This window comes from Carassius carassius, chromosome 26, assembly GCF_963082965.1.
Source record: "Carassius carassius chromosome 26, fCarCar2.1, whole genome shotgun sequence".
Taxonomy (NCBI): Eukaryota; Metazoa; Chordata; class Actinopteri; order Cypriniformes; family Cyprinidae; genus Carassius; species Carassius carassius.
This window is the reverse complement of record NC_081780.1, coordinates 15015986-15043917: the sequence shown is the minus strand read 5'-3', so window position 1 is coordinate 15043917 and position 27932 is coordinate 15015986. Positions and strand designations below refer to the sequence as shown.

General features: G+C 40.7%; 2 protein-coding genes and 1 long non-coding RNA gene across 8 annotated transcripts in view; 1 reads left to right on the top strand and 2 right to left on the bottom strand.

Moving 5' to 3' along the window:
• The window catches only part of LOC132105874 (inactive histone-lysine N-methyltransferase 2E-like), a 37196-nt gene extending 11673 nt beyond the window's left edge, over positions 1-25523 (top strand). Inside the window, exons 2-25 of one of the 6 annotated variants that reach the window (XM_059511352.1) lie at positions 5178-5362; positions 9961-10072; positions 10183-10442; positions 12303-12442; positions 12891-13069; positions 13381-13419; positions 13518-13718; positions 13825-13955; positions 14035-14262; positions 15044-15296; positions 16029-16127; positions 18504-18575; positions 19028-19207; positions 19745-20071; positions 20148-20459; positions 20645-20798; positions 20889-21115; positions 21468-21524; positions 21619-22083; positions 22224-22453; positions 22692-22774; positions 23070-23173; positions 23254-25397; positions 25436-25523. In XM_059511352.1, coding sequence (XP_059367335.1) covers positions 5292-5362; positions 9961-10072; positions 10183-10442; positions 12303-12442; positions 12891-13069; positions 13381-13419; positions 13518-13718; positions 13825-13955; positions 14035-14262; positions 15044-15296; positions 16029-16127; positions 18504-18575; positions 19028-19207; positions 19745-20071; positions 20148-20459; positions 20645-20798; positions 20889-21115; positions 21468-21524; positions 21619-22083; positions 22224-22453; positions 22692-22774; positions 23070-23173; positions 23254-24273 — 4944 coding nt within the window. In that variant the 5' untranslated portion in view covers positions 5178-5291 and the 3' untranslated portion in view covers positions 24274-25397; positions 25436-25523. Of the gene's footprint in view, positions 1-5177; positions 5363-9960; positions 10073-10182; positions 10443-12302; positions 12443-12890; positions 13070-13380; positions 13420-13517; positions 13719-13824; positions 13956-14034; positions 14263-15043; positions 15297-16028; positions 16128-18503; positions 18576-19027; positions 19208-19744; positions 20072-20147; positions 20460-20644; positions 20799-20888; positions 21116-21467; positions 21525-21618; positions 22084-22223; positions 22454-22691; positions 22775-23069; positions 23174-23253; positions 25402-25435 lie in introns of all 6 variants that reach the window. The other 5 variants (XM_059511353.1, XM_059511354.1, XM_059511356.1 and 2 more) reach the window with 5 other exon arrangements.
• On the bottom strand, positions 249-1260 carry LOC132106299 (uncharacterized). Its single transcript, XR_009424104.1, has 2 exons — positions 758-1260; positions 249-664 (listed from the first exon to the last, which is right to left on the bottom strand). It is a non-coding gene; the product is annotated as an uncharacterized LOC132106299 (long non-coding RNA).
• Positions 25524-27245: 1722 nt separating the features above from the next.
• Positions 27246-27932, bottom strand: part of LOC132105884 (LHFPL tetraspan subfamily member 3 protein-like) — a 38389-nt gene continuing 37702 nt past the window's right edge. Inside the window, exon 4 of the mRNA XM_059511363.1 lies at positions 27246-27554. The gene's annotated coding sequence lies outside the window, so the exon portion shown is untranslated. The remainder of the gene's footprint in view (positions 27555-27932) is intronic.

Genomic DNA, 27932 nt, shown 5'->3' with positions numbered 1-27932 from the left:
ATATAAGTTCTCTCCTTGGTGACCAGTGTATGTCCATGTATGTGTATATGTGCTCAGAATATACTTTTTGTTTGTACTAGTGTACGCAAAAGTATGTAAGGATGGAGATGTGCACTTGTATTATAAATGTTTGTGGATGTTGTTTTATCTGTTTGAAAAAAAAAAAGTAGAAAAATAAAGTTAAAAAAAAAAAGTGCCCACTCTGAGGTCTTTATGAAATTCTGTCCTCTGGACGTGGGACATCTGTGAAATTTTCACCCGTTTTATTATCATTCAATTATCTGCAGCAATGACATTTAGCATGGCTTGTTTGATGTAGTAAACATCGCTAATAAAATATTGTATTCAAGTAGGCATCTCTCTATTCTATTCGGCGGCTAGAGCTGGCCGTGATTGTGCCCCGATTGTGGCGGATTTGTCTAACGAGGTGACACGACCTCGTACCTCATGCATCTTCATCAATGACAGTCAGGAAAAGCTGTCGGCGTGCGTTCGTGTGTTTTTGAGGCACGTGGTTGTGTGAAGCCTCGGTGTAGCGTAGGTTGTGATGACTCAGTCTGCCAGAACGGTGTGAAGTCACATCGCCGGGGCTAGCGTTTGGAAGCCAGCTCTATTTCCATCTCTCCCCGCTGAAAATCAGACCAAGCGAACCAGGAAAAAACGACTGTGGGAGAGAGCGAGGGAGAAACGTGTTGACACTCCTACAGGAGGCTGTGGGTTTCCCTCCCCGATGTAGCGAGGGAGAAGCTTCCCGTACAACAGTGTGTCCGTACAGAGAGGAGGAAAAACAGTCGGATTCAGCTGGTGGCTTCTGCGCCAGAATTCCCAGCCTTAGATGGATCATTCCCCTGGAAGGACAGGACAGAGAAAAGGAATATTACATGATGTGTTGCATAACATTACGAGTGTTTTATATATTTTAGTTTCAAAGGCTGCTTATCTTTTCATAGGCTCTTTAAATGGCTTCTCTCTCCTCATGACCATTTAATTGGGCTCGTATTCGGCAGCCATCTCCCCGTCCACCCCTCCCTTCCCCTCCGAGTGTCAGGGGTTTATTTAGGAAGTGCAGAGGGGAGGGAAAGAAATCCGGGTAGGGCAGGGAAGCGCTTTTCTCTCTTTCTTTTCCCTCTCTCTCTGGCTGTGTTCCTCAGACGGTTCTACTAAAGGAAATGGGCGTGTCGGAGGGAGCCTGAATGCTCGGATTTAGCCAGGAATGCTCTACTGTACTAGATTTTTCCACAACCTCCCTTTACATTTGAGGAGGGGGTTTTTGTTGTGTGTGTGTGTGTGTGTGTGTGTGTGTGTGTGTGTGTGTACACGGAGAGGCAGTGCGCATGCGTGCATTCCTGAGCAGTGACGGCAGGATTGTCCTGCTGAGGCCAAGAAGAACAGAATCGGTGTGTGAAAGCTGGAAAGAGACCACTGTATACTTTCTAAGGGAAATGGGTTTATTACACAACACAATGTTGTTATGCCTTCATGGAGAGGGCACGGTCACTTAAGCTTTATATTAAAACACAGATCTGTTTTGTTTCGCTAACCTTATAGCCATAAATATTGGCCTTGTAATCTTACTGTTCTTCTGTAAGAAAAATGTATAATCGTAGTAGTAGTAATAATAATTCTTCTTTTTTGACATTTGCAGTAAAGTTAGATCCCTTAATCCTACCCCATACCTTAACTAAACTATTACCTTACCAACTATTAAAATTAGGAGTTTGTTTAGGAACAACTCTTAAGGTGCTACCAAAAAGCATTCCAAATGAGTCACTTTTTAGGTTGCAGTTCAGTCAGGATACTGCCTCGGAGGACAGCTGCCCATGTAAACAAAAGACAGCAAGGCGTTTCACTAGATTTGGAACAGAGCTATTATTTCCTGTGCTTTTTCAGGAGCTGTGAAACTCCATTCATTTTTCACAGCAGTCGAAACATCCCCAATATATCAGACCCACTGCGCTTGTGAAAGCGACCTGATGTGGCCAAAAATGGGAGAATCGTAGTAGCCTACAGAGTAAATCGCATTTCGTCAGATTCCTATTAATTAGCCCCCAAGCTGACAGCTGTCATCTCTGCGAGTCTTTGGACTGCTTTATAGCCTTTATGGATAGGGCACAAGCATATCTCGCACACATCACAGTTTGCAAGTCTGTTCTTCATCATGCCGCATGTGCAGATTACAGTCTCATAGTAACTTATTTCCATACAGTGAGCAGAAGACGTGCCACCCTCATAGGGAAGTGTAAATGTGTGTTTAAAGGGGCATGTTAAGGCTGGTGAAGGTGTGTGTTGTGTACAGGCATGCAAGTTCATGTTTTGTTTATTTGCAGTGATGTGGATCATAATTCGTGGTATGCAAAGTCCAAAATGAACCAAATGTGGGTTAAAATTGGCTTTGGCGGGTAAATGGTTAAGTAATTTTAGATTATTTTAATTTAAATCATAAACATTCTTTATACAATTTTTTTTTTTCATTTTTAATACAATGCAATTTAACAAATTTTGTAAACATAAATGATTTAGTAAAAAAGATACAATTCAGTGATTTAAGTCTTGAAAGATGTTTAAATAAGAAATGTTTAAATAAAATGGTAAAATATAATATCAAATATAATATATCAAATATATAATTAAATAATATAATGTCTCTATAAATAGTGCACTGCATATAAATATGACAAATATAAAAATAAACACGCATACATACACATACATGCATACATATATACATGGTACGGACATCTCGATTCGGTGCATGAGGCCTTAAGGCTGATTTATACTTCTGCGTCAGACCTACGCCATAGCCTTTACGCCATAGGCTATTTGTCAGTTTTAATTTTTACTTTTGCGACGTCGTCCGCGTCGACATGAAATACACATACAAACCGCTAGTCTGCAGTGCAAAAAAATATAAAAATTCTGGTTTAATGTACTAAGACAGTGATGCAGATGAGCCAGAATATTAAAGCGACATGTTTAAATGTAAAGCGTTTTCCTTTTGGGAGGAAAATGCTTAATGTGTAAATAAACACGTTTCATTTACATTTTGAGCTTAAATGCATATGTGCACATAGTATTTGCTTTACAATTATGTCTTGGTACATTTAAGCCACTTTAAGCATTTTGGAAAGTCCCCTGTATAAGATTAATGCTCGCAAAGAAGGTAATGTTAACTATTAAACCAAAAACCTTTCAAAAACATACAGCAATGTGATTATTTTATTGAGTTAGTCAATGGGTTTAATCAGTGACATTAACAGATTTATTACTCCTTCCCTTGGTGTTTTTACACATTGCAGTTGTTTTTGCATTAGAAATTTGCAATTGTTATTATTGCACTGTCCGGTTTTCTCTCAGAACGATGATCTGATTTTCTATTGCAATTCTCGATACAGCATGAATGACCTACACCGGAGACATTTTTTCACAAACACAACAAATAATCAAATACTGCCCTAAACTCAATGAGGGAAAGGCAGTGCTATCCTGCAAGTATGGCAGATAAACAAAGCAGTTTCCCAGAACTCAATGCGCACATTCTCATTTTTTTATATTCAATCTTTTCTAACACTTATTGCCTTATTAATAATGCATCACTGTTAAAGGCCTTCTTTTATTCGTGAACTATTACAATGAAAACAAAACATTGTGCTTTTGTAAAATAAAGAAAACAAATAGGATGTCGCTTTCTGTCATTTGAATTTTCTTTCTGTGAACATAAGCATGTCACAAAAATGTTAATTTTAACGGATCGAGAATATACTTACTATATAAAGGTTGGAAATCGATTTGCTTTTCAGTGAGTGAAATAAGTATTTGATCCCCTACCAACCAGCAATTATTCTGGCACCCACAGATTGGTTATGTGCCCCTGTGGAACACAGATTAGTCCTACCACTTTAAGAAGTTACTTTAAATGTCAGCTAGTTAGGTGTATAAGACACCCATCACACCCCTAATATAGATATGTGTATATATATTTTATATTAATAAATATAATTGATGGGCTGTTTGTTTTTTTTTGTAATTGAAGGAGAAGTCGCTAGCACAATGCTGGTATTCTTCCATCCTGTTTTCTGTTTTGTAGCTGAAAAGCCTTGCCAAAATCCAGGATTCATCTGTAGACTGTATGTCCCAGCATCTGGCCCCTCCTCTAATCCCACTTATCACCACAACACACACACACTTTAATTCCTTTGTCGCCACGCTGTTTGTTGTTCCAGGGGAAGTATGTCAGTGTGACATATTTAGCCCCTATGACCAGGATTAAAACGTTACTTGCAAAGGAAGCCCCTGATTGGCTATTGTGGCTGTCTTTTGCTGTCAGTCAATGCCAGTTCCCTCCTTTATCCACAGAGCTGCTTCTCTTCGTCTCCATTTACCCGACACACACAAAGCTTATTCATGAATCTTTCCATCAGTCATTTTTTATTTTGCCTCCATTCAAACACATTAAATCCGCTCGTCTCTGTGCAGGCTCAAGATGAGTGCACATTTACTGATGAGAGAGGAAAATATAAAAGGCCGCCTCCATGTTCTATTTTCTCTCTCTCTCTCTCTCTCTCTCTCTCTCTCTCTCTCTCTCTCTCCCTGTCTTCCTCCTTCACTTCCAAACATGTAGCTGCGCCCCCTTGAGTCAATGCGGAGTCACTTCACCCTGTTTGTTGTTCCTGAAAAGGTCGAGCTCTGTTATTGGACGCAGTTTTGCCACACAATCTTCACTTCCCCTCCCATATCTTACAAAGGACATTTTTAAACACTGATCTTTTTTCTTTTTCTTTTAGGGTTAGGGAAACTTTACCCAAACCAACGTGTTGAAGCACAAACCGATCTTTATTAGTTCATCTATTAAAAATTTTAAGTAACAATTTATTTTATAGTGTATATAGTATTTCTGTTGATGTCTGCACAAATAATATTAGCCTCCAGGGCCAACCACGGCCTCATATTTGTTTTATGAATCATAGGTACTCTTTGAAAGGAGTCATATCCTGTTTACAATACTAGCTGTAATGACCCAGGTTTCGTAATATGTGCCCTGTCTGTGTGTACTAGTGTCTATGAATGTGTCCCCGTCACGTTTTATAGCTCTGTTTGTGTTCTATCTTGTGTCTGGTGTAAAGTTGATTGTCAAACACTAACAGTGATATTTCTCTCTTTCTTTCTTTGTTTTTTTGCAGGCCTTGTGGATGCACTTAGATGTGTGCAATGAGTGCTGTGGCTGACATGCCTCAGTGTTTTGGATTGCTGTGCTCTGGACTCAGTAGGACAAGAGACTCCCAGCACAGAACGTCATGAGCGTAGTCATCCCAGTAGGGGTGGACACGGCCAACACCTCATACCTGGACATGGCTGCAGGCTCAGAGTGAGTTTCTCTGTTTCTGTCGTTGTCCTTTCATATTGACTCATCACTACCTTTGGTTTGATTTTGTTCGTTTTCTGGTTGCATCAGCAGAGAGAAACGCATCTGTAGTCAGATTTTTCCACCAACCGCTTCCGCTCTCTCATCTATCTGCTTCTTTCTCATCAGAAACATGCTCTGCTGCTGTTGCATCCACAGAAAAAGAAGTGATTTTCAATAGAAAATAAGTCGTGAAGCTTTTCCGAACAGTAGAAGTGGATGAGGACTGGAGCTTTCAAGCTCAAAAATTGACAATAAAACACCAATAAAACAAAGACTTCTGGAAGCATGTATTGCTTTGTGTGAAGAATTGAAAATTTTAAGATTTATATGCTTTGAATGCATTTTATAAGGGGAAAAAATTACACGTATATAGAGAGATAGACACATTTACATTTAATCATTTAGCGTATACTTTTATCCAAAGCGATTGGCAAAAGAGGACGATAGAAGCAAACAAAAGCATTAATGTAAGTGCTGTGACAAGTCTCAGTTAGCCTAAAGCTGTACACATAGCAGCAGGTTCTTTTAGTATATAATAAATAAAAAAAAGCGAGTAGATAGACTAGAGAAAGAACGGTGAACGCTAATGTTAGAGGGTCTCTTGTTTAACCAAATTAAACCATTCAAAAGAAAAGAAAAACAATAGAGTCTGCTAATGTGAGCGGCTCTTTTTTTTCTTTTTAAAGAAAAAAAGTCGTTTGAATAGAAATAGAATAGAGAATGAAAGTGTTAAATGTTTTTTTTTGTTTTCTTTTTTTAAATAAAAGATTTTGCCAATGATACCATTTAAATGTATCCGGTCTACTGTCCCCATTAGAAAATGCTGAATTGCATTGCAAATAAATCTTTTTGTTTAGAGTTCTGTATTTGTAGCATCACTAAAGCACGTCTTGCACAGTCCTATTCATACAATTTCTCCCACATCTTATTAGTTTGAGCGCAGGAAGCTCAGCTGTTAAACGTCTGATAGATGTGAGATCACGTGCCGCGCAGCAGACCCCTCCCCTCTGCAGCATGCGGCTGAATGAAAGCAGTGTGTTTCTCTTTAAATGTGGAGCTCTGTCCCATTGCCTCGTCACTTTGTGTTGCCATGGTGCTCTGCCCTGCACTGCGCAGGAGTGACAGCTGGGTCCTGGAGCTTTAGCCTGCTTAAGAGGCCATGCTGCCATGCAGCTTTACACTCGTCTGGGTGTTAGTGTCTTTCGGCGTCCTTACGCTGCCTGATTTATTCCACAAGATTTAGGAAAGATCTCCACCCGCTGCTAAATGAGAAACACCACATACAGAAAATGAACGTTGCGTTGTTTATTTCTGGGTGGTCTCCGCATCGCCAGATCTCATCCGAGCATCTTGTTCCTGACATTACTCCTCAGCCAGGGTCGGCCCACCCCGGGCCTGCGGCAGAGGTTGGCATGGGTACCAGGCATTGTGCATCACCGTGATGTCAACAGACGGTCCGTTAAAATGCCACTGGACCCGAAACGGCTGCTGTAATCCCTCTAAACCTCATCTGGCCCTAGATGGACACTGCTTTGTGCTTTGAGTGATTTCATGTCTATACATGTAATGTTACTCTCTCTGTCGCCCCTCTCTCTCTCTCAACAGGTGTGTGTGTGTGTGTGTGAATTGTCTGTTCCATATTAAACTGTCTCTGGAGTGGTGGGCTATGATTAGCACATGCATACAGTTACATTTAATTGGAGCTTCAATTACACCACCACAAACGCCGTCCTCTGATAATAATGATAATAATTCCAATTCCACAATTCCAGTTATTTCACACGCACCACACTCCTCAGCTCCTGACCACCCAGTCGTTGGTCCTGTTTATATCTTTTAATTTTGTGTATATAAACAAAAGAATACATTGAAATTAAACATGTTATATTCTGTGTAACAATTTATGAATTATATAAATAATACATAATATATGGTTAATATTATTTTTTTTTTTTTGACTACACAGTGTCAACAGTCTGCCGTATTTTTCTTATCCTGTCAAATCAGAAAAATTCACTTCAATTATTTTATTTATATGCAAGTATGTATGACCACAAATCCAGTCTTAAGTATAAATTTTTTTTAAATTAAGATTTATGCATCATCTGAAAGCTGAATAAATAAGATTTCCATTCATGTGTGGTTTATTAGGATTGGACAATTTTTGGCAGAGATACAACTATTTAAAAATCTGGAATCTGAGGGTGCAATAAAATAAAAAATACGGAGAAAATCGCTATTTTAAATATGTCCAAAAGAATTTGTTGTCCAAATTAAGTTTTGATATATTTACGGTAGTAAATTTACAAAATGTCTTCATGGAACATGATCTTTACTTGATATCCTAATGATTTTTGGCATAAAAGAAAAATCTATAATTTTGACCCATACAATGTATTTTTGGCTATTGCTAAAGATATATCCCAGTGACTTAAGACTGGTTTTGTGGTCCAGGGTCACACATATATATTTACACATGAGATACCATGAAAATAAAGAGCCTATTAGTTCAATAACCTACCATTCTGCCAGTTTTCACCTGTAATATTATAAGAGTGATAAGAATTTAACTTGTATTGAGTATGAAGTATGTCGACTCATTTTTGGCGGGAGCTGTTGCAATGGTGAATCATAATATTGGAGCTCCATTAATAATGGTTTTTCATAGTCGTGGTGCACGCACTAAACTCAGAGTCAACCTACTCAGAGTTGACTGAACTTAAACAATTCTTATTAAATTAAACAGTTCTGAACCTGAAAACCCAGTGTTTCCCATCTCAGAGTGAGTCAACTCAGAGTGGAAGTTTTAACTCCGAGTTGGTTGAACCTCCTTATTGAAACGGGCCCCGGTTGTTAACGGTGAAGTGTGTAATTTGTGCACTGATTCGTCACCAAACATTATTTTGAGAGGACTGACTTTTAGCTGTCAGTGTTTTTTGAAATTTGAGATGAGAAAGTTATTACACCGGGCAGGACAGTGACAGTTCCTGGTTCATTTCAAGTTATGCACAATGTAAATGTTTGCAAAAAAACCAAATGTCATAAATGTCTAACTGCCAAACACCTCTTTACATTTGCACCTACTCGGACTTCTCTCTGTCTCCTTTGGACTCGCTGCCTATTTAAAGTCCTCCTCCTAACCTTGCTGAGAGAGGCAATTGTTTTATCGTAAAGACACTGTAGTTTATTGTCACTGATGCTCAGGAAATACCCTGTCTTGTCACCAGTCCCGCGTTGATAATCTTATCGCTAAAACCACACCACACCGCAACGTAAAAGCATCAATAAAACCTGCTAATCATTTATCGCCTGCCTGGAAGGGCCATTTCTTCTTAAGAGCTCTTGTTCTCGAAGTTGACTCACACACACACACACTCTTTCTCTCAAGGGTCCGCCCCTCTGAAGTTCACACACTTTCACTTTGACAGTTGGGCTGCGAAGCGCCAACTGAATCAGGAAGTGTGAACGTGAGGTAGGGACGGACGGCACGAGGTCAATGTGACGAGAAGGCCAGCAGGTACAGTTTTTCTCTTCGCTTCCAGTAAGACACGATTAAGAGGAAAGTGGGAATATAGCAAAAACAGGATAGAAAAACAAATCTGGAGCGGTTTCTGTGTGCTGTCGCGCTGCTCGTGTTGTTTACGCTGCAGACACCTTGATTTAATGGTAGGTTTAGAACCATTTATGTACATAATACTGTTCTTTTAAGAACTGCGGTATATTTTGAAGTGTATATATTTGTGGTTGTTTTTAATCAATTCGCTTGTTGAAAACAGCACATGCTTGCTTCATGTGCACAAGTGTAGTAGTAAAATGCAAATTACCCTGTAACTGTTGTTTATGTGAGTACACTGGTGTTAGGTTAAGCGTGTAATCTGTTTCTATACTAGCTTCAGAATGGCTGTGACACTTTTTTTTGTACAATAAAAATACTGTTTATATATAAATCTGCCTGGAAAGGTCCATCTTACTCTGTCCTTTCTGGCATTATGTATTCTTTCTCAGACAATTTCATATGCAAAAACCTCCTGCCATGTCTGGTTTTACTCGAAATCTTCTTCCATGCATTTCATTCGCTTCTTATAACATGTGGAAGCGAGCGCTCTTTCGTTGGTCATGTTTGTGTGGTCCAGATAGGGTTTGGGGTTTGTGACAGACTTCATTTTGAGATTACAGAGAAGTGTGATCCTGTTATTTCACTTTCTACAAGCTGCGTCCTGCCATCTGAGGGCATGACGGGACACACACACACACACACACCCACACAAGTGTGTACAGATAGCAGGTCACTACTGAGGTCTGTCGTGTTCTGTGTCATGCTAAAATATGCAAAGACTGGTGCAAAAACAACCATTGATTCGTTGGTGAATAAACGTCTCCTTGCAACCCAGCAAGCTTTGTTAATCTTTGATCTTCCTTTCCCTTTTGTGTCACTGCTGTCAAACCTGTTTCTTTTTTTCTTTTCTTTTTTGTATGCTTAAAAACACGCCTTGTCAGACATGTTCCTCATTCTGGCCTCTCTCTCTGTTTTCCCCGGTGTGTTTGTGTGTATGGAGTAGACCAGAATCTGTGGAGGCGAGCTCTGTGGTAGTTGAGAAGTCCAGCTACCCTCATCAGATTTACAGCAGCAGCTCCCACCACTCCCACGGCTACATCGGTCTGCCTTACGCCGTGAGTATTGTCCTCTGGCAAAGCACACCACACTCCTTCCTGCATTTACAGCGTTCGGTGTTATCTGATCATGCTTCCGCTTCATGACTTTCTAATGGTTCTTCCTCCAGGACCACAATTATGGGGCGCGACCCCCACCCACACCGCCGGCGTCCCCGCCTCCCTCGGTACTGATCCGGCCGGGCGAGGGTTTGTTTGTGTCCGGGGGCCGGCCAGGCGAGAACTTGTTCGTGCCGGGTGGGCAGGACGAGGCGTCGCGTGGCACCACGCTCAGCACCTCAGAAGACGGCAGCTACGGTGCTGACATCACACGCTGTATTTGCGGCTTCACCCATGACGATGGCTACATGATCTGCTGCGACAAGTGCAGGTGGGACCACACACTTCGACATGTTCAAACTGTGTGTAATTACAGCATTCATGGCTGCGCTTCAAAACCTGCCGAGTTGCTTATCTGTCATAAGCTGTAGGGCTGTGCGATATTGAAGAAAGATGAGATATGCGATACCTTTTTAAAAAAATGCGATACGATATTGCGTAAAGTGTGTAAAGTCTACCTCAATGATATTTTAAAATATTTAAAAGTCAGTCAGTAAAAAAATAAAAAGAAAGAAAGAAATGCATATTTTACAAGCATAGATAAAATAAACAGTAGTATTCAGGTACAGAAATGTAATGATTAAGTGTAAAATAACTGTTCACTGTATGAATTTAATTTATATTAATCTTTGTTATAGCTGTTTTGTTGTTTGATTAACATTAGTGACCTCTTTTTAGGCTGCTGTCGCTTTAAATCTGACCGCACAGATCCAGTATAATGATACACATCCGATTTCTTATCTTAGCTGTTTACATTAATTTAAAACATAACTGACTGTGTTTACGAGAATGATTGTCGAGACCGGTATTATTGACATAATTGTGTGTGTGTCAGTTCAAACATGAGGAAATGCAAAAAGACAAACCAACTCGTCTGAAATGCACATGTGCTTCAGATGTGAGTCAGACAGCGAGACGAGACGCTAAAGAGCGGGTTTCAGCAACTTATTGCACTTATCTCTTTTTAACGTCAAGCAATTCTCTGTTATATGCGTCAAACTAAAATAATATATATATTCTAGTTATTAGAGACCTGTATCTGTCAAAAATTCTCTTAAAGGGCAAATATGCCCCAGATATGCTCTTAGTATTAAGGTAAAAATGTCCATGTTATAGTTATAAAGATAATACAGATTTTAATAATGCTACACACTAAATCTAATATCATGTAAATGCTATTCTTTCTATTTATCTAACAGTTTTTAAAAAAAAAATGTATCACTGTTTTGACCAAAATATTAAGAAATATTTCTTAAGCAGCAAATCAGCATTAGAAAGATTTCTGCGGAGTAGTAATGACTAACGATCCTGAAAACTAAGTTTTGGATTACAGGAAGAAATTACATTTTAGAATGTATTGAGATAAGAAAACAGTTATTTTGAATTATAATAAAATGTGAAATATATATATATATATATATTTACTGTATTCTTGATTTAAATTTTCAGAAACCTTACAAAAATGAATTAAAATCTTATCAGTCCCAAACTTTTGAACAATAGTAGTGTATGTAGTAATAAAATATATTTTGTGCATATCTTTTCTTAATTATTCAGAGCTTTGTAATCTAAAATGTTTTACGGTTTGTAACCAGCCCTTTTTTAAAAATGCATAAAAAAAGGGTTTAAATTTTGTTCATTATTTCAAGCTACTTTGTATATCAATGTTGATTTTATTTTATACATTACGAATACTAAAATAATTTAAAATAATAACAATTGTTCAGAAATGTCATGTTAATTAAGTCAAGTTTTCAATGTAACAATGTATTTTTACAAAGAAAAGCAATTCAGACTGAAGTGTTTTTTAAGAACTATGTTTATTTTGGTTGTAGATTTACCTGTTAAAATACTACAGTTAGTTTTTTCCAGCATTACCTGTTTTTTGTTGTTGTCCAAACAGTGGCATTAATGTTTGCTGGGATATGATCCCATTCTTTGTTTATGAGATTAGCAATGCAGACAAAACATGTAACAGTGCTGGGAATTCAGAGTGTAGATGAAAACTTACAGTCAGTTGAATGTTTGAATAGTAGGATCTGTCAGTGGCTTTGTTCTCAGTCAGATAATACAGATAATACAAAATAACTGAAGCCATTTCTCCTCATTGATAACTCTCTGTGTGTATTAGTGTGTGGCAGCACATAGACTGCATGGGGATCGACCGGCAGCACATTCCCGAGACCTACCTGTGTGAACGCTGTCAACCACGCACCCTGGACCGAGAGCACGCCATCCTGCTGCAAACCAGGAAGAGAGAGAACATGTCTGGTGAGTTTTTTTTTTCTTTCTTTCTTTTTCATGCATGCACACCAAAAAACACACCTATAGACATGTTCAACCTCTCCCAAAGAAGCAATGCCACTTTTTGTCGCTTTTTCCCACAGTTCAGCTGCAGATAAACATCTTTTAGAGACTTTACACTAGACAGGATCATATGAGCTTTTGTATAATGTGAAATTTATACCTGACCTTCCTGTAATTTATACTGGCAATTCTATAAGAAACTCTTCTTGTAGTGATGTTAATAATTGCTTTGTCTCTGCCTCTTGGTGCATCTTAGATGCTTGGGCATTACATCTGCAGCTTGAGGACAATAGTGTCTGTTCAAACTACAGTTACTTTATGTTTATGGTTAAGGGGTAAATATCAGTTGTATCGTGATGGTTGAGGTGGTAAATTCAATGTAAAAGCTCATGCAATGTGTGTATTGTTGCAGACGGGGACACCAGTGCTACAGAAAGTGGGGATGAGGTTCCACTAGAGTTGTACACAGCGTTTCAGCACACCCCAACCAGCATCACACTCACAACAGCACGTCTCGGGAACAAACAGACTGATAAGAAACGAAAGAAGAGTGGAGAAAAGGAGCCCCCGGCTACAGCCAGGGCCAAGAAGGTCTGAATCACACAACAAACACTTCTAGTAAATGTAAACCTGGCTTCAAAAATGAAAAAATAATTAAAAAGAATAAAATCTTTCAGAAGATTTTGCTTCGACAGTATTTATTTGAATCCGAAATCTTTTGTTGCGGTCGAAATGTCTTAACTGTCACTTTTTTTAATCACTTTAATGCAGTCGTGTTTTGTTTTGCTTTTTTGTTTTCTATTTGAATATTGTTCAGAATTGTAATTTTAAGGAACCAAAATCAGTTATTTCACCTGTTTTGAGAGATACCTGGCTGATTTCTGCTTGTTTTTGTGTTTCAGTCATTCCGTGAAGGCTCTAGAAAGTCATCTAGAGTAAAGGTGTGTACTCTGGAGCTATCCAAATTTACCCCCCAAATAACTATTCGTACGTGTGTTACGCATGCTTACGCTGCTTGTTTTCCATCTTGTGTCCTCAGGGCTCAGCTCCCGAGTGTGAGCCGACAGATCCTCCCTCTCTCTGGGAGAATAAGATGAAGTCGTGGATGGAGCGCTATGAGGAAGCCAGCAGTAATCAGTACAGTGAAGAAGTGCGGATACTGCTGAGAGTAAAAGAAGCCAGAGATGGGAAAACGCTGGCCTACAATACACATACCGCAGCCTTCAAACCCCCCGTAGAGGTATTAAATACTCACATATTCAAATTCCACCAGGATATTGGTGTTCGTTTCTGGTATGCCGTTTGTGGCTTTGTAAGACATGCTCATTGGGACTTTTTCCTCCCAGAGTCACGTACAGAAGAACAAGCGCATTCTTAAGGCTGTTCGGGACTTGGCTGCCGATTCGCTCATAATCGAGTACAGGGGGAAGGTCATGCTACGACAGCAATTTGAAGCCAATGGTTACTTCTTTAAGAGGTACTTTAAAAGACACTTTGTGCTTTTTAGCATTGATTTTGGTTCCGCTTATTTGTTTATAATGTTTTTTTATTCGCAGGCCGTACCCTTTTGTATTGTTCTACTCTAAGTTTGACGGTTTGGAAATGTGTGTGGATGCGCGGAGCTTCGGAAATGAGGCCCGATTCATTCGTCGCTCCTGCACTCCCAACGCTGAGGTGCGGCACGTAATCGAGGACGGCATGCTGCATTTATACATTTACTCTCTGAGGTCCATCTCCAAGGGGAGTGAATTCACCATTGGCTTTGATTATGACTACGGCAGCTGGTAAGAACACGCACTAGTGCTGAGTATCACTGATGTAACGACATCTGAAATGTTTATTCTAGTGCTGTCAAACGATTAATCGCATCCAAAATAATAGTTTTTGTTTACAGAATATATGTGTGTGTACTGTGTGTATTTATTATGCATATATAAATACAAACACACATGCAGGTATATATTTACATGTTTACAGGTGTATATTTATATTCATATAATTTATATATAAATATTAGTGCTGCCAAACAATTAATCGCAATTAATCACATCCAAGATAAAACTTTTCCTTTACATATATAAGTGTGTACTGTCTGTTTATTATGTATATATAAATACAAACACATGAATGTATATATTTAAGAAAAATGTTGTGTTTATATATTAAATATATTTATATATGATATAATCATATAAATACATAAATGTACATGTAACTTTTTCAAAATATATTCTGTATATGTGTGTATTTATAAATATAAAAATAAACGGAACGCGTACATATATTATCTAAAAATAAACTTTTGTTTTGGATGCGATTAATCGTTTGACAGCATTCATAAATATATTTAATATATAAACATAACATAAATTTCTTAAATATATACATGTGTATTTATATATACATAATAAATATACACAATACACACATTATGTAAACAAAAACTTTTATTTTGGAAACGATTAGTCGCGATTAATCATCTGAAAGCACTAGCTTATTCTTATTGGTCAGCTTGACTGTTCACACTTTTCTCACTACTTTCCTGTTTCTTGTTTTGTTTTATAGTAAATATAAGGTGGACTGTGCGTGTGTCAAAGGCAATCAGGATTGCCCTGTGCTCAAGCATAACTTGGAACCCACTGAGAATCTGGGCTCTAGCACACGACGGCGCGGCCGCAAGGACAAAGAACCGTCGCGGGACGAGAGCGGACAGAACCAGAACCTCACCATGGACTGTGACGGGCCCAAGAGCAAACCGCTCAATGACGGCAAACAGAGAAAACTCTCTCCTCTCCGGCTCTCAATATCTAACAATCAGGTACAATAGACACACACAGTGCTGTTAGTGAAAACAGTGTCATACTTACTCATCTCACAAAATGAAAACACCTGTCTTCATCCATGAAAGGTAGTTTAATGCTGATAAATAACTTAAGAAATGGTTATACAAAAGGGATTGCAATGACTAACAGCGAAAATCTAGCTAATATATTCGGGGTTGGCTGAGAGACTGGGAAAGGCGGTGCCTTCATCTATAAAGGTCGAAAAACCCTTAGTTTGCATGTAAATATTATCCATGTGTATTAAACTTTGCATGATTCAGTCATTCTAATGATCTGTTTACTCATCCACATTTCCTTCCTGGCCCTAATTACAGCGCCTGATAACCAGAAAATATATTTCCGCATTATTTCGCTCATATGTTGCTGTATTTCATTGGTGGCCGGTGGCAGAATATTAAATCTTGCTTGTTTGGCACGCTTTGAAAGTGTGCGAGAATCCACCCTCGTAACTCCCTGCCTATATATATATATATCTCGGGACATCCCAGGATGAGTTATCAACATTTCTGGCACAGCTAGAACGGAGGAAAGCCGCTCTGATCTTTTTAGTAGTTGTACTGATGCACAGATTCTCACAAGTACAATCTGGTCTGTCTGACCCAAGATCTCGGCCCGAATCGACACTTCCCGCACTGTCTCTCCCTCTCTAATGCTCCTATCCTGGTCTGTAGCCGGGCGATGATAAAGGCCCTCTCCCCCTCTTGCAGGATCCTGAGTTAATAGAGGATCTAGAAGAGAAAACCTCCGTTAGCAATGAAGTAGAGATGGAGTCAGAGGAGCAGATTGCAGAAAGGAGGAGGAAGATGGTAAGTGCGTCCAGGGGAAAATGACCACTTTGGCAATCACGGTCGCCATGGAAACGCTACTGCCCCCAAATCCCATGTCTTTCTCCCCTCCTTGTTTAGCCTCCCGGTGTGTGTGGTGATTTGGGCAGCTCCCAGAATGCTCCGCCATTCCTTTCTCCCCGCTCCACCCCCTCTAAACCTCCCGCTAATTTCGCTGCTGCCGCCACCGCTTCTCTGTTCCTGTCGCTGTGTAGTTTAACCTCCTGAAGGGTAGCGTGAGGACATTCGTCCTTGTTGCTTTCTTTTTCTTTTTCATACTTCATATTTGATGGAGCCTCTTTGGTTCTCCTTGAGGGAATGTTAAGAACTTGGACTGTGTTTCATCTGCAGTTGTTTCTCTCCTCTGTCATGACTAAATGTCTAGACCATGTTAGTAGTGAGGGATCATGCTTACATGAAAGAACCTACTATAGCACCATACAGTTATCTATTGCCATTCTAAAGCACATTTACGACCATTCACATCCAATCAGGCATCTATTCAACACCGCTTCCTACCAAAACTCAACAATCCTGAACAAAAACTGAGCTATATTTTATATTCAAAATATGTTAGGGTTTAAATAACAGAGTCAAACGCTTGATTAATTAAAAAAGGTCATGTAAAAGTTGCAATGATCCTCGCATAGAATTGTTTTGAAAAATGAAACTTTATGATTTTAACCCTAGTAATGCTGTCTGGATGTGTTATAGCTTTGGCTGTTGGTTACTTAGTAGTTTAAGATCAACATTAGAGAGTGCAGTAACTCTCACTTAACATGTACTTAATTTATGTGAATGTTTTGGTGTGGCCGTTACTGTGTGTGGTGCATTTTTGTTTGCTTGCAATGAAAGGCAGATGGAAAAAATGTGTGAAAAATAGGCTCTGAACCCACTTTCACTTCCAAAGCTTTCCTCAACAAACATCATGAGGTTGGCGGTGATTGCTGGAATGTTCAGGAAAATAACACTCACAAACAACCCTGAAATGACTTACCATTAACAGTACAGAAAAAACCTAACAGCAGCTGTTTACAATGTGGTTTTATCTGGATAAATTAATAGTGAGATGTCAGACTCTGGTGCATTATTAGTGGAAATTCCCCATGCTTTCTCCTCATTTTCTCTGCTGCAACAAGACAAACAGGCAATTTAGAAACAGTTGTGATTCCCTATCAATCGTCACTTAATTCTCTAACACCCCTTTTCCACCATAATGGTACTGGTGCTTTATCTGAGGATTTGGGAACCTCTCCTGGAACTGGAACTGGACCCCGTTTCACTGACTTAAGCTGATCTATTAAGTAAATGACATCGATGCTTACTACATGCTCTTAAAAGTGCAGTGTGTAATATTTAGGAGGATCTGTTGACAGAAATGCAATATAATATACACAATTATGTTTTCAGAAGTGTATAAAGACCCAACTTAATGAGCCATTTTGTTTTTATTAACTTAGAATGAGCAATCTACACACACCTTGCATGAAAGTCACTATTTTGCGCCACCATGTTTCAACAGAAGCCCTAAATAGAAAAACAGCTGTACAGAGCATTTCGTAAATTTGTTGTTCTTGCGAATAAAACACTGACACGATGAACAAGTAATAATAATATTCGGAGTAATTAGGAAAATATAATTGCTTAATTTACCTCATTTCTTGACTGGCTACTTTTTTTTGCTGTCTCAGACAACATATTTGTCCTATGTCAGCCACCGTAGCTTCTCTATGTTCTCTACCTCACCACTAGATGTCGCTCAAATGTACACACTGCACCTTCAAACAAGCTTTTTTTACAGGTTTCTTTATTTACCAGTTTATGTGTAATATTGTGTACTTTATACTGTCTGACAGTGAGATATAGTAGTTTAAATGAAAAATCTCGCAGTTGTCGCGAAACAACTAGAAAAATCCTGAAATAATCATGGAATTTTTTTTTGTTGGATATATCTGTAAATAAATGCACTTTATTTCAGATGGATGGGGACCGTTTGTTTCAGTAGTTCAAAAGAATGTATATTGCAGCAGACACCTCCCATAAAGATTAATTTTCCCCCCCGTTAGTGTGGTTAAGAACGTTATGTGGTGAAGAAATTATCGTGACCCCTTTTTTTTTAGGCGTTTAGTGATTTTTGTTCCAAGACTGGAGTCGGTAAGACCAGCAACTTTTCGGTGAAAGAGGGGTGTGTCCATTAATCACACGGTATGCCCATACTGAAGCTCTAAACCCCAACCACACAACCCATACAGCAAGGACTAGACTGATACGTATGAGTGTGTGCATGGGGGTGTTTGAGCGAACTGGAGGCCTGTGTGTGTTTAAACCCTGATGGATGTCTCTTTCGGCACCATTCAGGGCGGCCCGGCAGAGGAGTCCCATCGTCACGACGCAGGGGCTTCCTGCTGCAGAGCTCTGAGAAACAAGGAGGTAAACCTACCACTTCATATCCTGAACAACCCCCAACCCAACCCACCCCCTGCCTGTTACTGTACAGGATAACCCCCACACTAACCCCACTGTCCTGTGCTCACTGACCCCATGCTGAGACTGAAGTCCTGGCATGCAACCCTCAGTCGCTCTACATGGCCCACCTCAAGACACCCTTGTGTGTGTATTCTTTTCTTTTAGGTAGGACAAGAGAGAGTACAGAAACTCTCACACACATATATGCCTCCTCTCAGCCCTTGGGGGGTGTCTTGTGTTTCCTTTTGACTTAGAAGAGAAGTGTCCCATTTCTCTATTTTCCCGCCTTTGCTGCTGGCTATGGCCTGCTGATTGCGCTAAGTAGCTAGCTGGGTTCCCAACTGTCAGAAGAAGATAGACTCAACCTTTCTCTGTTGTCTTCTTTCCTTCTTTCTTTCTGTCTGTCGTTCATAAAGACACGTGAAGAGAGGAAGATGGAGGCAATTCTGCAGGCATTCGCTCGTATGGAGAAAAGAGAAAAGCGGAGGGAGCAAGCGCTAGAAAGGATCGGCACCAAAGGGGAAGTTGGTGGACGCAGCGAGATTAAGGAAGAGCCTCCTTCTACACCAGAGGCTGAATCTCCTGCCACGTTACAGGTGTGTAACCTTTGATGATGTACATGCGCGTGCGAGGCTAAATCAGTAGTGTGTTTCCTGTGCGACTGATTCTGACTCGCTTGATATGAGTCACAGACAAAAGAAACTGTTATTGGCTCGCATGTAATTTACATTTGGTCATATCTGACCATAAATAAAATCTGAACTGTTAATGCTTTTATTTGATCAGAAATATGGAAAAGACTGTCGCGATCTTTGTTCACATAATACGTGTGCGCACTGTGTAATTATTATGTGTATATAAATACACCCACATGCATGTGTATATATTTAAGAAAAATGTCATGTTTATATAGTAGATATATTTATATATATAATATCAATTATATTTATATAAATAAATACATGTAAATATTTTCAAAATATATGCTGTATGTGTATGCATTTATATATGCATAATAAATTAAAATTGTACACACACACATATTATGTAAAGAAAAACTTATTTTGGATGCGATTAATCGCGATTAATCGTTTGGCAGCACTAATATAACTGTACATTGTTGGGACCTTTAGCCCATGCTAGAGGTAGTGAAGGATGAGCCTTGCCTGAAGCCAGCAAAGGTGAGCCGTAACAAACAGAGAAAAAGCTTCTCACGGAACCGCACGCACATCGGACAGCAGAGGCGGCGAGCGCGAACGGTCAGCGCCTGCTTCGACTTGCCACCCAGTTCCCCTGGTGACACTTTAGAGCCCTTAACAACAGAGACTCATGATGGAGAAGCGCCTTCGGCCCCTGAGGCTGACACTCCGCCGATGCATGCCCCTGACACCAGCCCACCCCACAGCGGCTCACCTGCCCCAACTTGCCGCAGTGGACCGAAGTACCCCAAAACTAAAAAGGTAGAAATCTTCACCCATAGAATGCATTACACAGCAGTTTGTTGTGCATTTTACAACTTTTTCTCGTTTCCAACAGCACTTAGTGAGCGAGTGGATCGGTGTTGACAAACAGGAACGGGATTCTTTGCGGACTTCTTTGCGGACTCCGGAGCCTCCCCCTGAGAGGCCTCTGCGGATCAGTAGTGATCCTGAGGTCTTGGCCACACAGTTGAACTCTCTTCCGGGAATGGCCTGCAGTTCACACATCTACAGCACACCCAAACACTACATCCGCTTCTCATCTCCTTTTCTGGCCAACCGTAGCCCCAGCACTCTGGGAGTGCCCACGGGTCGACGGCGCTCGAGAGAAATGCCTGAAACACCACCTACCACTGGGTCCTGCAAGAAGGTAAAATTGCTGCATTATTTAGAGATGTCAGCCAGTATCATTGACTTCTGCTTCACTCTTGATAATAAAATGGTTGTCTGGCAATTGATGCTGCAGGAAAAAAAAATCCCACACATTTATTCACTTTCTAGTGTTCATATTTAGGCTAGCAAGTTTCTAGTCTAACTCAATACTCTTTTGTGCAGCGCTGGCTGAAGCAAGCTTTAGAAGAGGAGGGCTCCACCAGCCCAGGTGGAGGGCGGCCTTCTCTGCTGATGCCTAGTGAGAGCCCTCTCAGCCCCTCTATAAACGGCGAGTCCTACAGCCCTCTACCCCTCAACGGCAGTTGCTCACTACCAGGTGGGTCAGCAGTCCATGTCCTCCTGCAAATTAATAACTCAAAGCTGGTCTAAAGCTGTACTTAGTCTTACATGGTCCATGTGCTTGCAGAGTTGCCTACACCGTTGAAGAAAAGGCGCTTATGTTCACTCGATCCCTGTATGTCTGAGACTTCCACCCCATACGGGTCCCCTTGTGCCACCCCAACCCGAACGGAGTCAACAGAAGCACCAGGCACGCCCCTGCTGCTTGCCACGTCTCCTCGGCCACGGGCAGAGGAACCCAGTACTGAGCCCTCAACACCCTTGCAGATTCCCAACCACCCTCTGCCACAAGAGGTAAGGCTGTTATATATATATATATGAACTTCAAATGTTAATCCATAGAAATTTGTGTTTGTTTGTGAGTGCAGTCTCTCTAAAAGGATTCTTAAACGTTTAAAACCTAATCCAGTAATCTTGAGCAATATGCAGAGGAAATCTTTGACCAATATTAAATGAATGTTATCTCCAAAATATGCAAACTCTATAGTTCTGACACAAGAGGGCACTATCACTTTAGCTATTGACCAAGCAGGGGCGGTTGTCACCAGTGGTGATGGGCTTTAAATGATTGGTCATTTCTGCTGTGTTTATTTTAAGCATTATTTTGGCAATGAAATGATCATGAAATATCTTTGCAAATTCACAGAGTGAGTCATCTATGGACAGCTCTCCAGATGGCAGCCGGAGGCCCAGTACACAAGATGTGAGTTCACTGCTTAAATATCCTGTACCAGCTACAGAGGTGTTTTCCTTTTTTTTCATTCGCACATCTAACCCATCTTGCTGTCTTTTGTCAGGTTGAGCGACCTCCTTCGCTGTTGGCATCTCCCAGCATGAGAAATGCGGGCTCTGATACGGCTCCACAGGAATCTACTAAATCTATGGGGTCTCTGAGTCCTCAGCCCTCCCATGCTGAGCCCCAGGATGCCACAGTAGATGAAGGCATGGAGGTTGACGGTGGTGGTTCAGAACCTGCCTCAGCACCCGAGACAACAGCTTCCTCTTACCCTCCCTGGATGAAGAGTCCAGACCGAGGTGGAATCTCGTTTTCCCCAGTGAACTCTAATCTGAGAGACCTCACCCCTTCGCACACCTTGGAGATGGGGGCGTACAGGCCGGATTCAACCTCCGCTGGCCCCTTCAGTGAAGCGGCGACCTTTTATACCTGCAGTGAGGAGAGCAGCGGCGTGACCTTTACTCGCTCATTGAGTGGCGATGGCACAGGGGAGGGAGGTGCTTCAAAGAACCCGCAGAAGAAAAAGGTCTGTTAAAGCATCATTTTTTTGTGAAATTTATTGTCCGCTATACTTGACTGAAGAAAAAGCTGGAATAAATCTGATCAAAAAAACATTATGCCTTTTATACGACTTTGTTATCTGACATTTCGTGTTTGTGTTGTAAGGTGTCTCTTCTGGAGTACAGGAAACGTCAGCGTGAGGCACGGCGAAGTGGTTCCAAGGGAGAGTGTGGCTCCCCTGTTTCCACAGCACCACCAGTAGATGTTTTCCATGTCGCAGTGGAAGTGGCCCCTGAGCCACCTGTTATCACAGCAGCGCCAACCCCCAGGACGCCTCAGCACAGCGAGGAGTCAGATGCCCCACCTCAGGGGGAGAGAGACGGAGAAGGGCAGTGGTATGTCCCTAAAGTATATTCCCTTCCATGAGAATGAACTAGTCACAGTTTAACAGCATGAAATTTGTTTTAAAGGTTTGGATTAAATCTCTTATTAAGAAATCAGGCTGTCTTGTGACTCTTTACATTTTTGTGGCGATATCTTGGACAGTTTGATGGCCAGTTGGGCCTGTTGAGTTTTGCAAATTATATATTAAAAAGAATATTTAAGCATATAAAATTTTCTTTTAATTTACAGGACATCTTCAACATCAGTAGAGCAGGCCAGGGAGCGAGGCTACAACAGGGCCTTGTTGTTGAGTGACCATCGCAAGGATGCAGGTAAAAACAACCCTGGAAACATAAGGCAAATTTGAATTTGAAAACCCATGAATTGATACCTGACAATCAAATGATCAATAATCCCAGAGGAGTCCAATTCTGCTCCTTAAGGATCACTTTACTGTAGAGTTTAGCTCAGACCCTAAATGAAACTGATATTCAATGTAGTCAGACAGGTGTGCTTGAGCAGTAGGTTGGAGCTAATCTTTGTAAAAATGTTATATTGATTAAAAAGGTGTGGGAACATTGATCTTCTAATCTTAATATTAAAATACCTACTTTGTCTCGTTTTCAGACAGTGGAGAGACAGAGGGTGGCGACTCCCAGGTGAAGGAATGTCCTTCTCCCAAGAGCTGCAAGAGCCCTTTGACACATGCAGTAAGAGAACCTTCCCTCAATGTAATATTTTTTTCTTGGCAGCATGATTTCTCAACCAGCAAGTTCATGTTATCATAAAGCATTTTTCTTTCCATTTACAGCCTTGTTCTCCAGCATCCCAGACTGTGTCTCGACCCCTGAAGGAGGAAGATGGTGAAGCACAGCCTCGTGGTCCTTCTCAGCCTCAGGCACTGTCCATCCAGCCGTCCAGCACCAAGACTTTGAGCTCCAAACCAGCCTCACTAACGCCCAGCAAGCAGCACTGCGGGCCTTCTGGTGCCTCGCAGAGTCACTACGCTGGACCTTCGCTCATGCACTCTCCCAAAGCGCAGCTCCAAGGTTCACCTTACCGTGGCCAGCGAGCCTTCCTGACAGCTCAGCCTCAGAACCAGCCTCAACCCCAGGCTACGTCTGGCCTGGCTACTTTCCCTCAGTATAACCCCCAAAATGCCCCACCGCCGCCACCCCCTCCACCCCCAGCTCCACCCGCTTCAGCTTCCTACTTCCCTGCTCAGGCTACCACTGCTCCTGCGCCGTTTCCTGCGTTCAAGCCTACCGTGGCATCACTCTTTCCTCCCGGTTCCCAACCTATCCTACAGACCCATCATGCATTGCATTACCAAAGCAGTGCCGCCCCTCCCCCGCCGCCCCCTCCTCCTCCTCCCCACCCACAAACTGGTCCCACCTTGCTGCATGTCAATCTGCAACCTCCTTCGATGCAGCAGCATCAACTTCTACTGAGCTCTGCCCCGCCCCCACCTCCTCCTCCACCTCCTCAGGGACAGAGTTCCCAGCAGCCTCTGCCCAATAGCGGCACTCTCCTGTCAATCAAACAAGGACCGCCCCCTCCCTCCAGTACTGCACCGCACCCGTTCCAGAACATCGGTGGCTTTCAAACCACTTTACTTCACCAGTCTGCACCAGCCAACCCCTCAGTAACCCCTTCCACGTATCAACAAACTGTGTTACCCCCGCCTCCACCACCACCTCCCCAACAAACTCCTCCCTCACAGACCCCGCCCAATCCGAACGTCTTGCAGATCGCCGGCGGTAACCGAGGACCTACCCCTTCGTCCACCCACTTTCACAGCACCGGCTACTTGGGCACAGGATGGCACTGACCACACCCACTTAACCCCGCCTCCTAGACAAACTCGCTCAGAGCTACATCGTGTAACATAGGAAACACAGCACCACTGTAAATATTTTCTATGTACCTTTTCACAAAGGCTAATGGAAACCGGTGGGGGGAAAAGGGTACATTTTAAAAAGAAAAACGAGAGCTGTAAAAGATGATGGTTAATGAACCCTGGTGCTCATCATTTACCTAGAATCCCCCACACCTCTCTCCTTCCCGTAGTCTTATACTGCCATCCTGTCTTTTCCAGACGTCTTTTTTTTTTTTTTTTTAATGTTTTTAGTCATTTTAATCGCCCTTTCCGGTCTCTTCCCATTGAATCGTTCCTCTATCCTCCCAGTGCAGTACAATGCAATGGGATATTCCAGTTTCCTCCTTACCTTTCCCTGTTCTTCCCGTTTCTAACTGTTTTTCATTCATCAGTTATTTGTTTTATCTAGTGGCTCATTATATAGCAAAAATGTTTTGTATAGAGAAAAAAATTACAGAATTATTATTTTTTTTATTCCTCCATGTAACAAAAATATCTGTGCACCGCTGCAGAAATTCTGAGGAGATCTTTCTGATAGGCCGCTTCACTGCCCCAGGAGACTGCACTTGTGTGAATGAGCGAGTCTGTGTGCATGAGTGTCTGTTTATAAGCAGAAGGGAGCGCGTATGCTTGCGTGCCGCCCGTTTCCTTGCGCATATTTGAAGTGCGAATGAGAAACGGAAGGCAAATACGGCACAAACAGATGCGTGCTGTTCTCTGTGGCAGCTTCAGAAAGAGAGGTCCTTCCTGTAGGGGGTAAGCGGTTTATTTTTGAATATCAATGGTTATTTGTAGAAAGTGTAATTTAATGTATAGATGGTTACTCCAGCTTTCTCCAGAAACAGTTGTAAATATTGGCTTCTTTTCTTTTCTATGCTTGTATAATTCGCTCCCATCCCCATTTTGGAATATGGTTGTAAATACAAGCGCTCTTGACAAAAACGCTGAATGTTTCTGTGACTGTAGCACTATTTTTATTTCTTCCTCTCTGGTTTATTATTATTACTATTATTATTTTTGTTTATTTTATTTTTTTTACTGTTTGTGTGTGTGTGTGTGTGTGTGTGTGTGTGTGTGTGTGTGTGTGCGTGTGTGAGTGTATGTGTGTGAGAAGGAAAAAGGCTCACAGACACAGCACTGGTTGGCTATTTTCATGGTTCATTATAATAAATCACTGTAATGACAGTTTTATACCAACCAAATGTCTTGTGTGTTTTACTGGGAAGGGAAAGGGGGGATTTTTGATGTTTACATGTTCCCAGTGATAACTTTTCTTTCATTGTGAAGGACACTGTGAAGAGGTGCTGCAATGAAGGTTTGAAGAGACTGCTGTTGCCGAGACCTAATTTAAGGTTCTCATTGAAAATATAAACCTAGTTGTTTTCTGTCATTAATATCTGATAGATGCTTAAAAGATACTGTTTTTGCTTCGATCGAACAGAAAGAAGGAAAAGAGGTTTTGTGACCAATCAGAATCAAAGCAGACTTGAGAAGCCCAATCGGAATGAAGGAAGAGAGATTACATGACCAATCAACATCAAGCCCGAAGTTATAATCAACTGGAACGAAGGTAGAAAGGTTATGAAGAAAGAAGAGCATAAGGGCTGCATAGATACAGTTAGCTATAACCGCCAATGTTTGTACGTTTCTCGATAACGCGATGTGCAACTTTTGCAGTGCTGAAGACTTGAGCAGATGCCAGGTCAGTATTACCTAGTGCAGGTCTGGGGTGTCTAGTCCTGCTCCTGGACGGCAGATTTTGGTTACAACTAGCCAAAAACAAACTTGCCTGAAAGTTTCTAGCAATCCAGAAAGTGTAATCCAGGAGCAATATTGGACACCGCTGGCCTGTAAAAAAAAAAAAAAATGAAAATAAGATCAATATTACTGTTTGTTCTTTACAACAACGCTCAGAATAAAATATCCTGATTGTAGTCTTAGAGGTAAAATCTTTATTCATTAATGTGGGTGAATTGTCTTTAATTGACTTTTATAACCAATACATTTTAATGGTGTATTTACAGCATTTTCTACATACAACATCATCTGACAAGACAGACACCCAATAAATAAAGCGAACCATTTTTTTTTCTTTCCCTTCAGAACTTCCTCCAGCATTGTCCAAACTCTTCAGCTGTCTAAGAAGGGAAGGAGTGAGTGCCACTAGGTACACAGTGAGGTCATTTCCTGTGGGCTTTTGCGTTCTCCAGGTTTTCCCATGGCATTTTCATTTTTTTGATTGGTGATCCTAGGCTGTTCGTTTATCTTGGTGGGAAAGAATAATTATACCAAGAGTACAAAACGGTACCAGCTGAGAACATCATAATTATGGCACGCATAACTATACAGCACCAACACTGCAGAGAAGTAAATATCGAATTAGAGACATACAGAAATTCAACATATACACTCAATACATAATACTTAAAACACTCTCCTACTTCTGTATATACTTGACTTGCGCACAATTACTAATGGCAGAGAAGTCTGCCCCTAATTTTGACACTTATTTTTAAAATGTATTAACAGTGAACTCTCAACTTCTGTTTACATACCCCTTTAAACAATGTTGGATAGTGCTGTGGTGAAATAATTGTACATTTTGAAACCCGATTAATGATCACTTGCCTTGAAATTGGTTCTCAGGTAAGTGGTCAGGATTTAGTGTCCCAATTTAGTGTTTTTTTCTCTCTCTCTCTTTCTAGGGGTGGTGTTGACAGAGAAATAATAACAGGCTGGAAATGTCTCTGTGGTGCAGCTCTATGCCAAAGTGTGCATCCCATGATTTAAGCCTGTAAATGTTTCCTTCTATATTAGAGAATCCAGTCAAATAGAACAGTGTTTTACAGTAATTCATAAATCCCAAAATATTAACATTATTGTAATGCAGGCATTCAAAAGAGGACACAACATAAAATAAATACCTTTTTTATAATTATTATTATTAATCCAAGTCGAAGTTAGTTCTAAACGGTGCATTAGCTGCCCTATCATGTTAGCACAGAACACGGTTAATCAAACTAGGAGAGGGATTTCTTGAGAAGCAATTCCAGGGAGTGATGTGCAAAGAAGGGATATATGGACAGAAAAGCAGTAAGTTCCCAACTCCATTCACCCAGTTTGCATCCTTCGTTTTTTCAAACTGCTGCAGTCAGGCTTCCTGTCCTCTGGATGATGGGTAAAGCTGGATTGGGATTTCATTTAATGATTTTCCTTGAACGAGACAGAAACACCTGAAAATAGATTAAAGTGATTAATTTACACTTTTAATTTACAGCATTACACTTGAGAAATGTACACATGGAAGCTTAACTTGAGATCATTAAAAAAATTCACTCAAATTAAAACAGTATAATTTACTAAACCTTGTGTCATTCCTAACATGACTTTATTTCTGCACCAAATAAGCCATTTTGAAGAATTTTGTTGTCGGCGAGGTCTAAAAAAACCATTGGACCAACTGACTTTAATTTTATGGACAAAATGTTTTTTTTTATTATTATTATTATTATTATTATTATTATTATTATTTTCTTTCACAGAAAAGGAACTCATACAGGTTTTTTATACATATATATATATATATATATATATACATATATATATATATA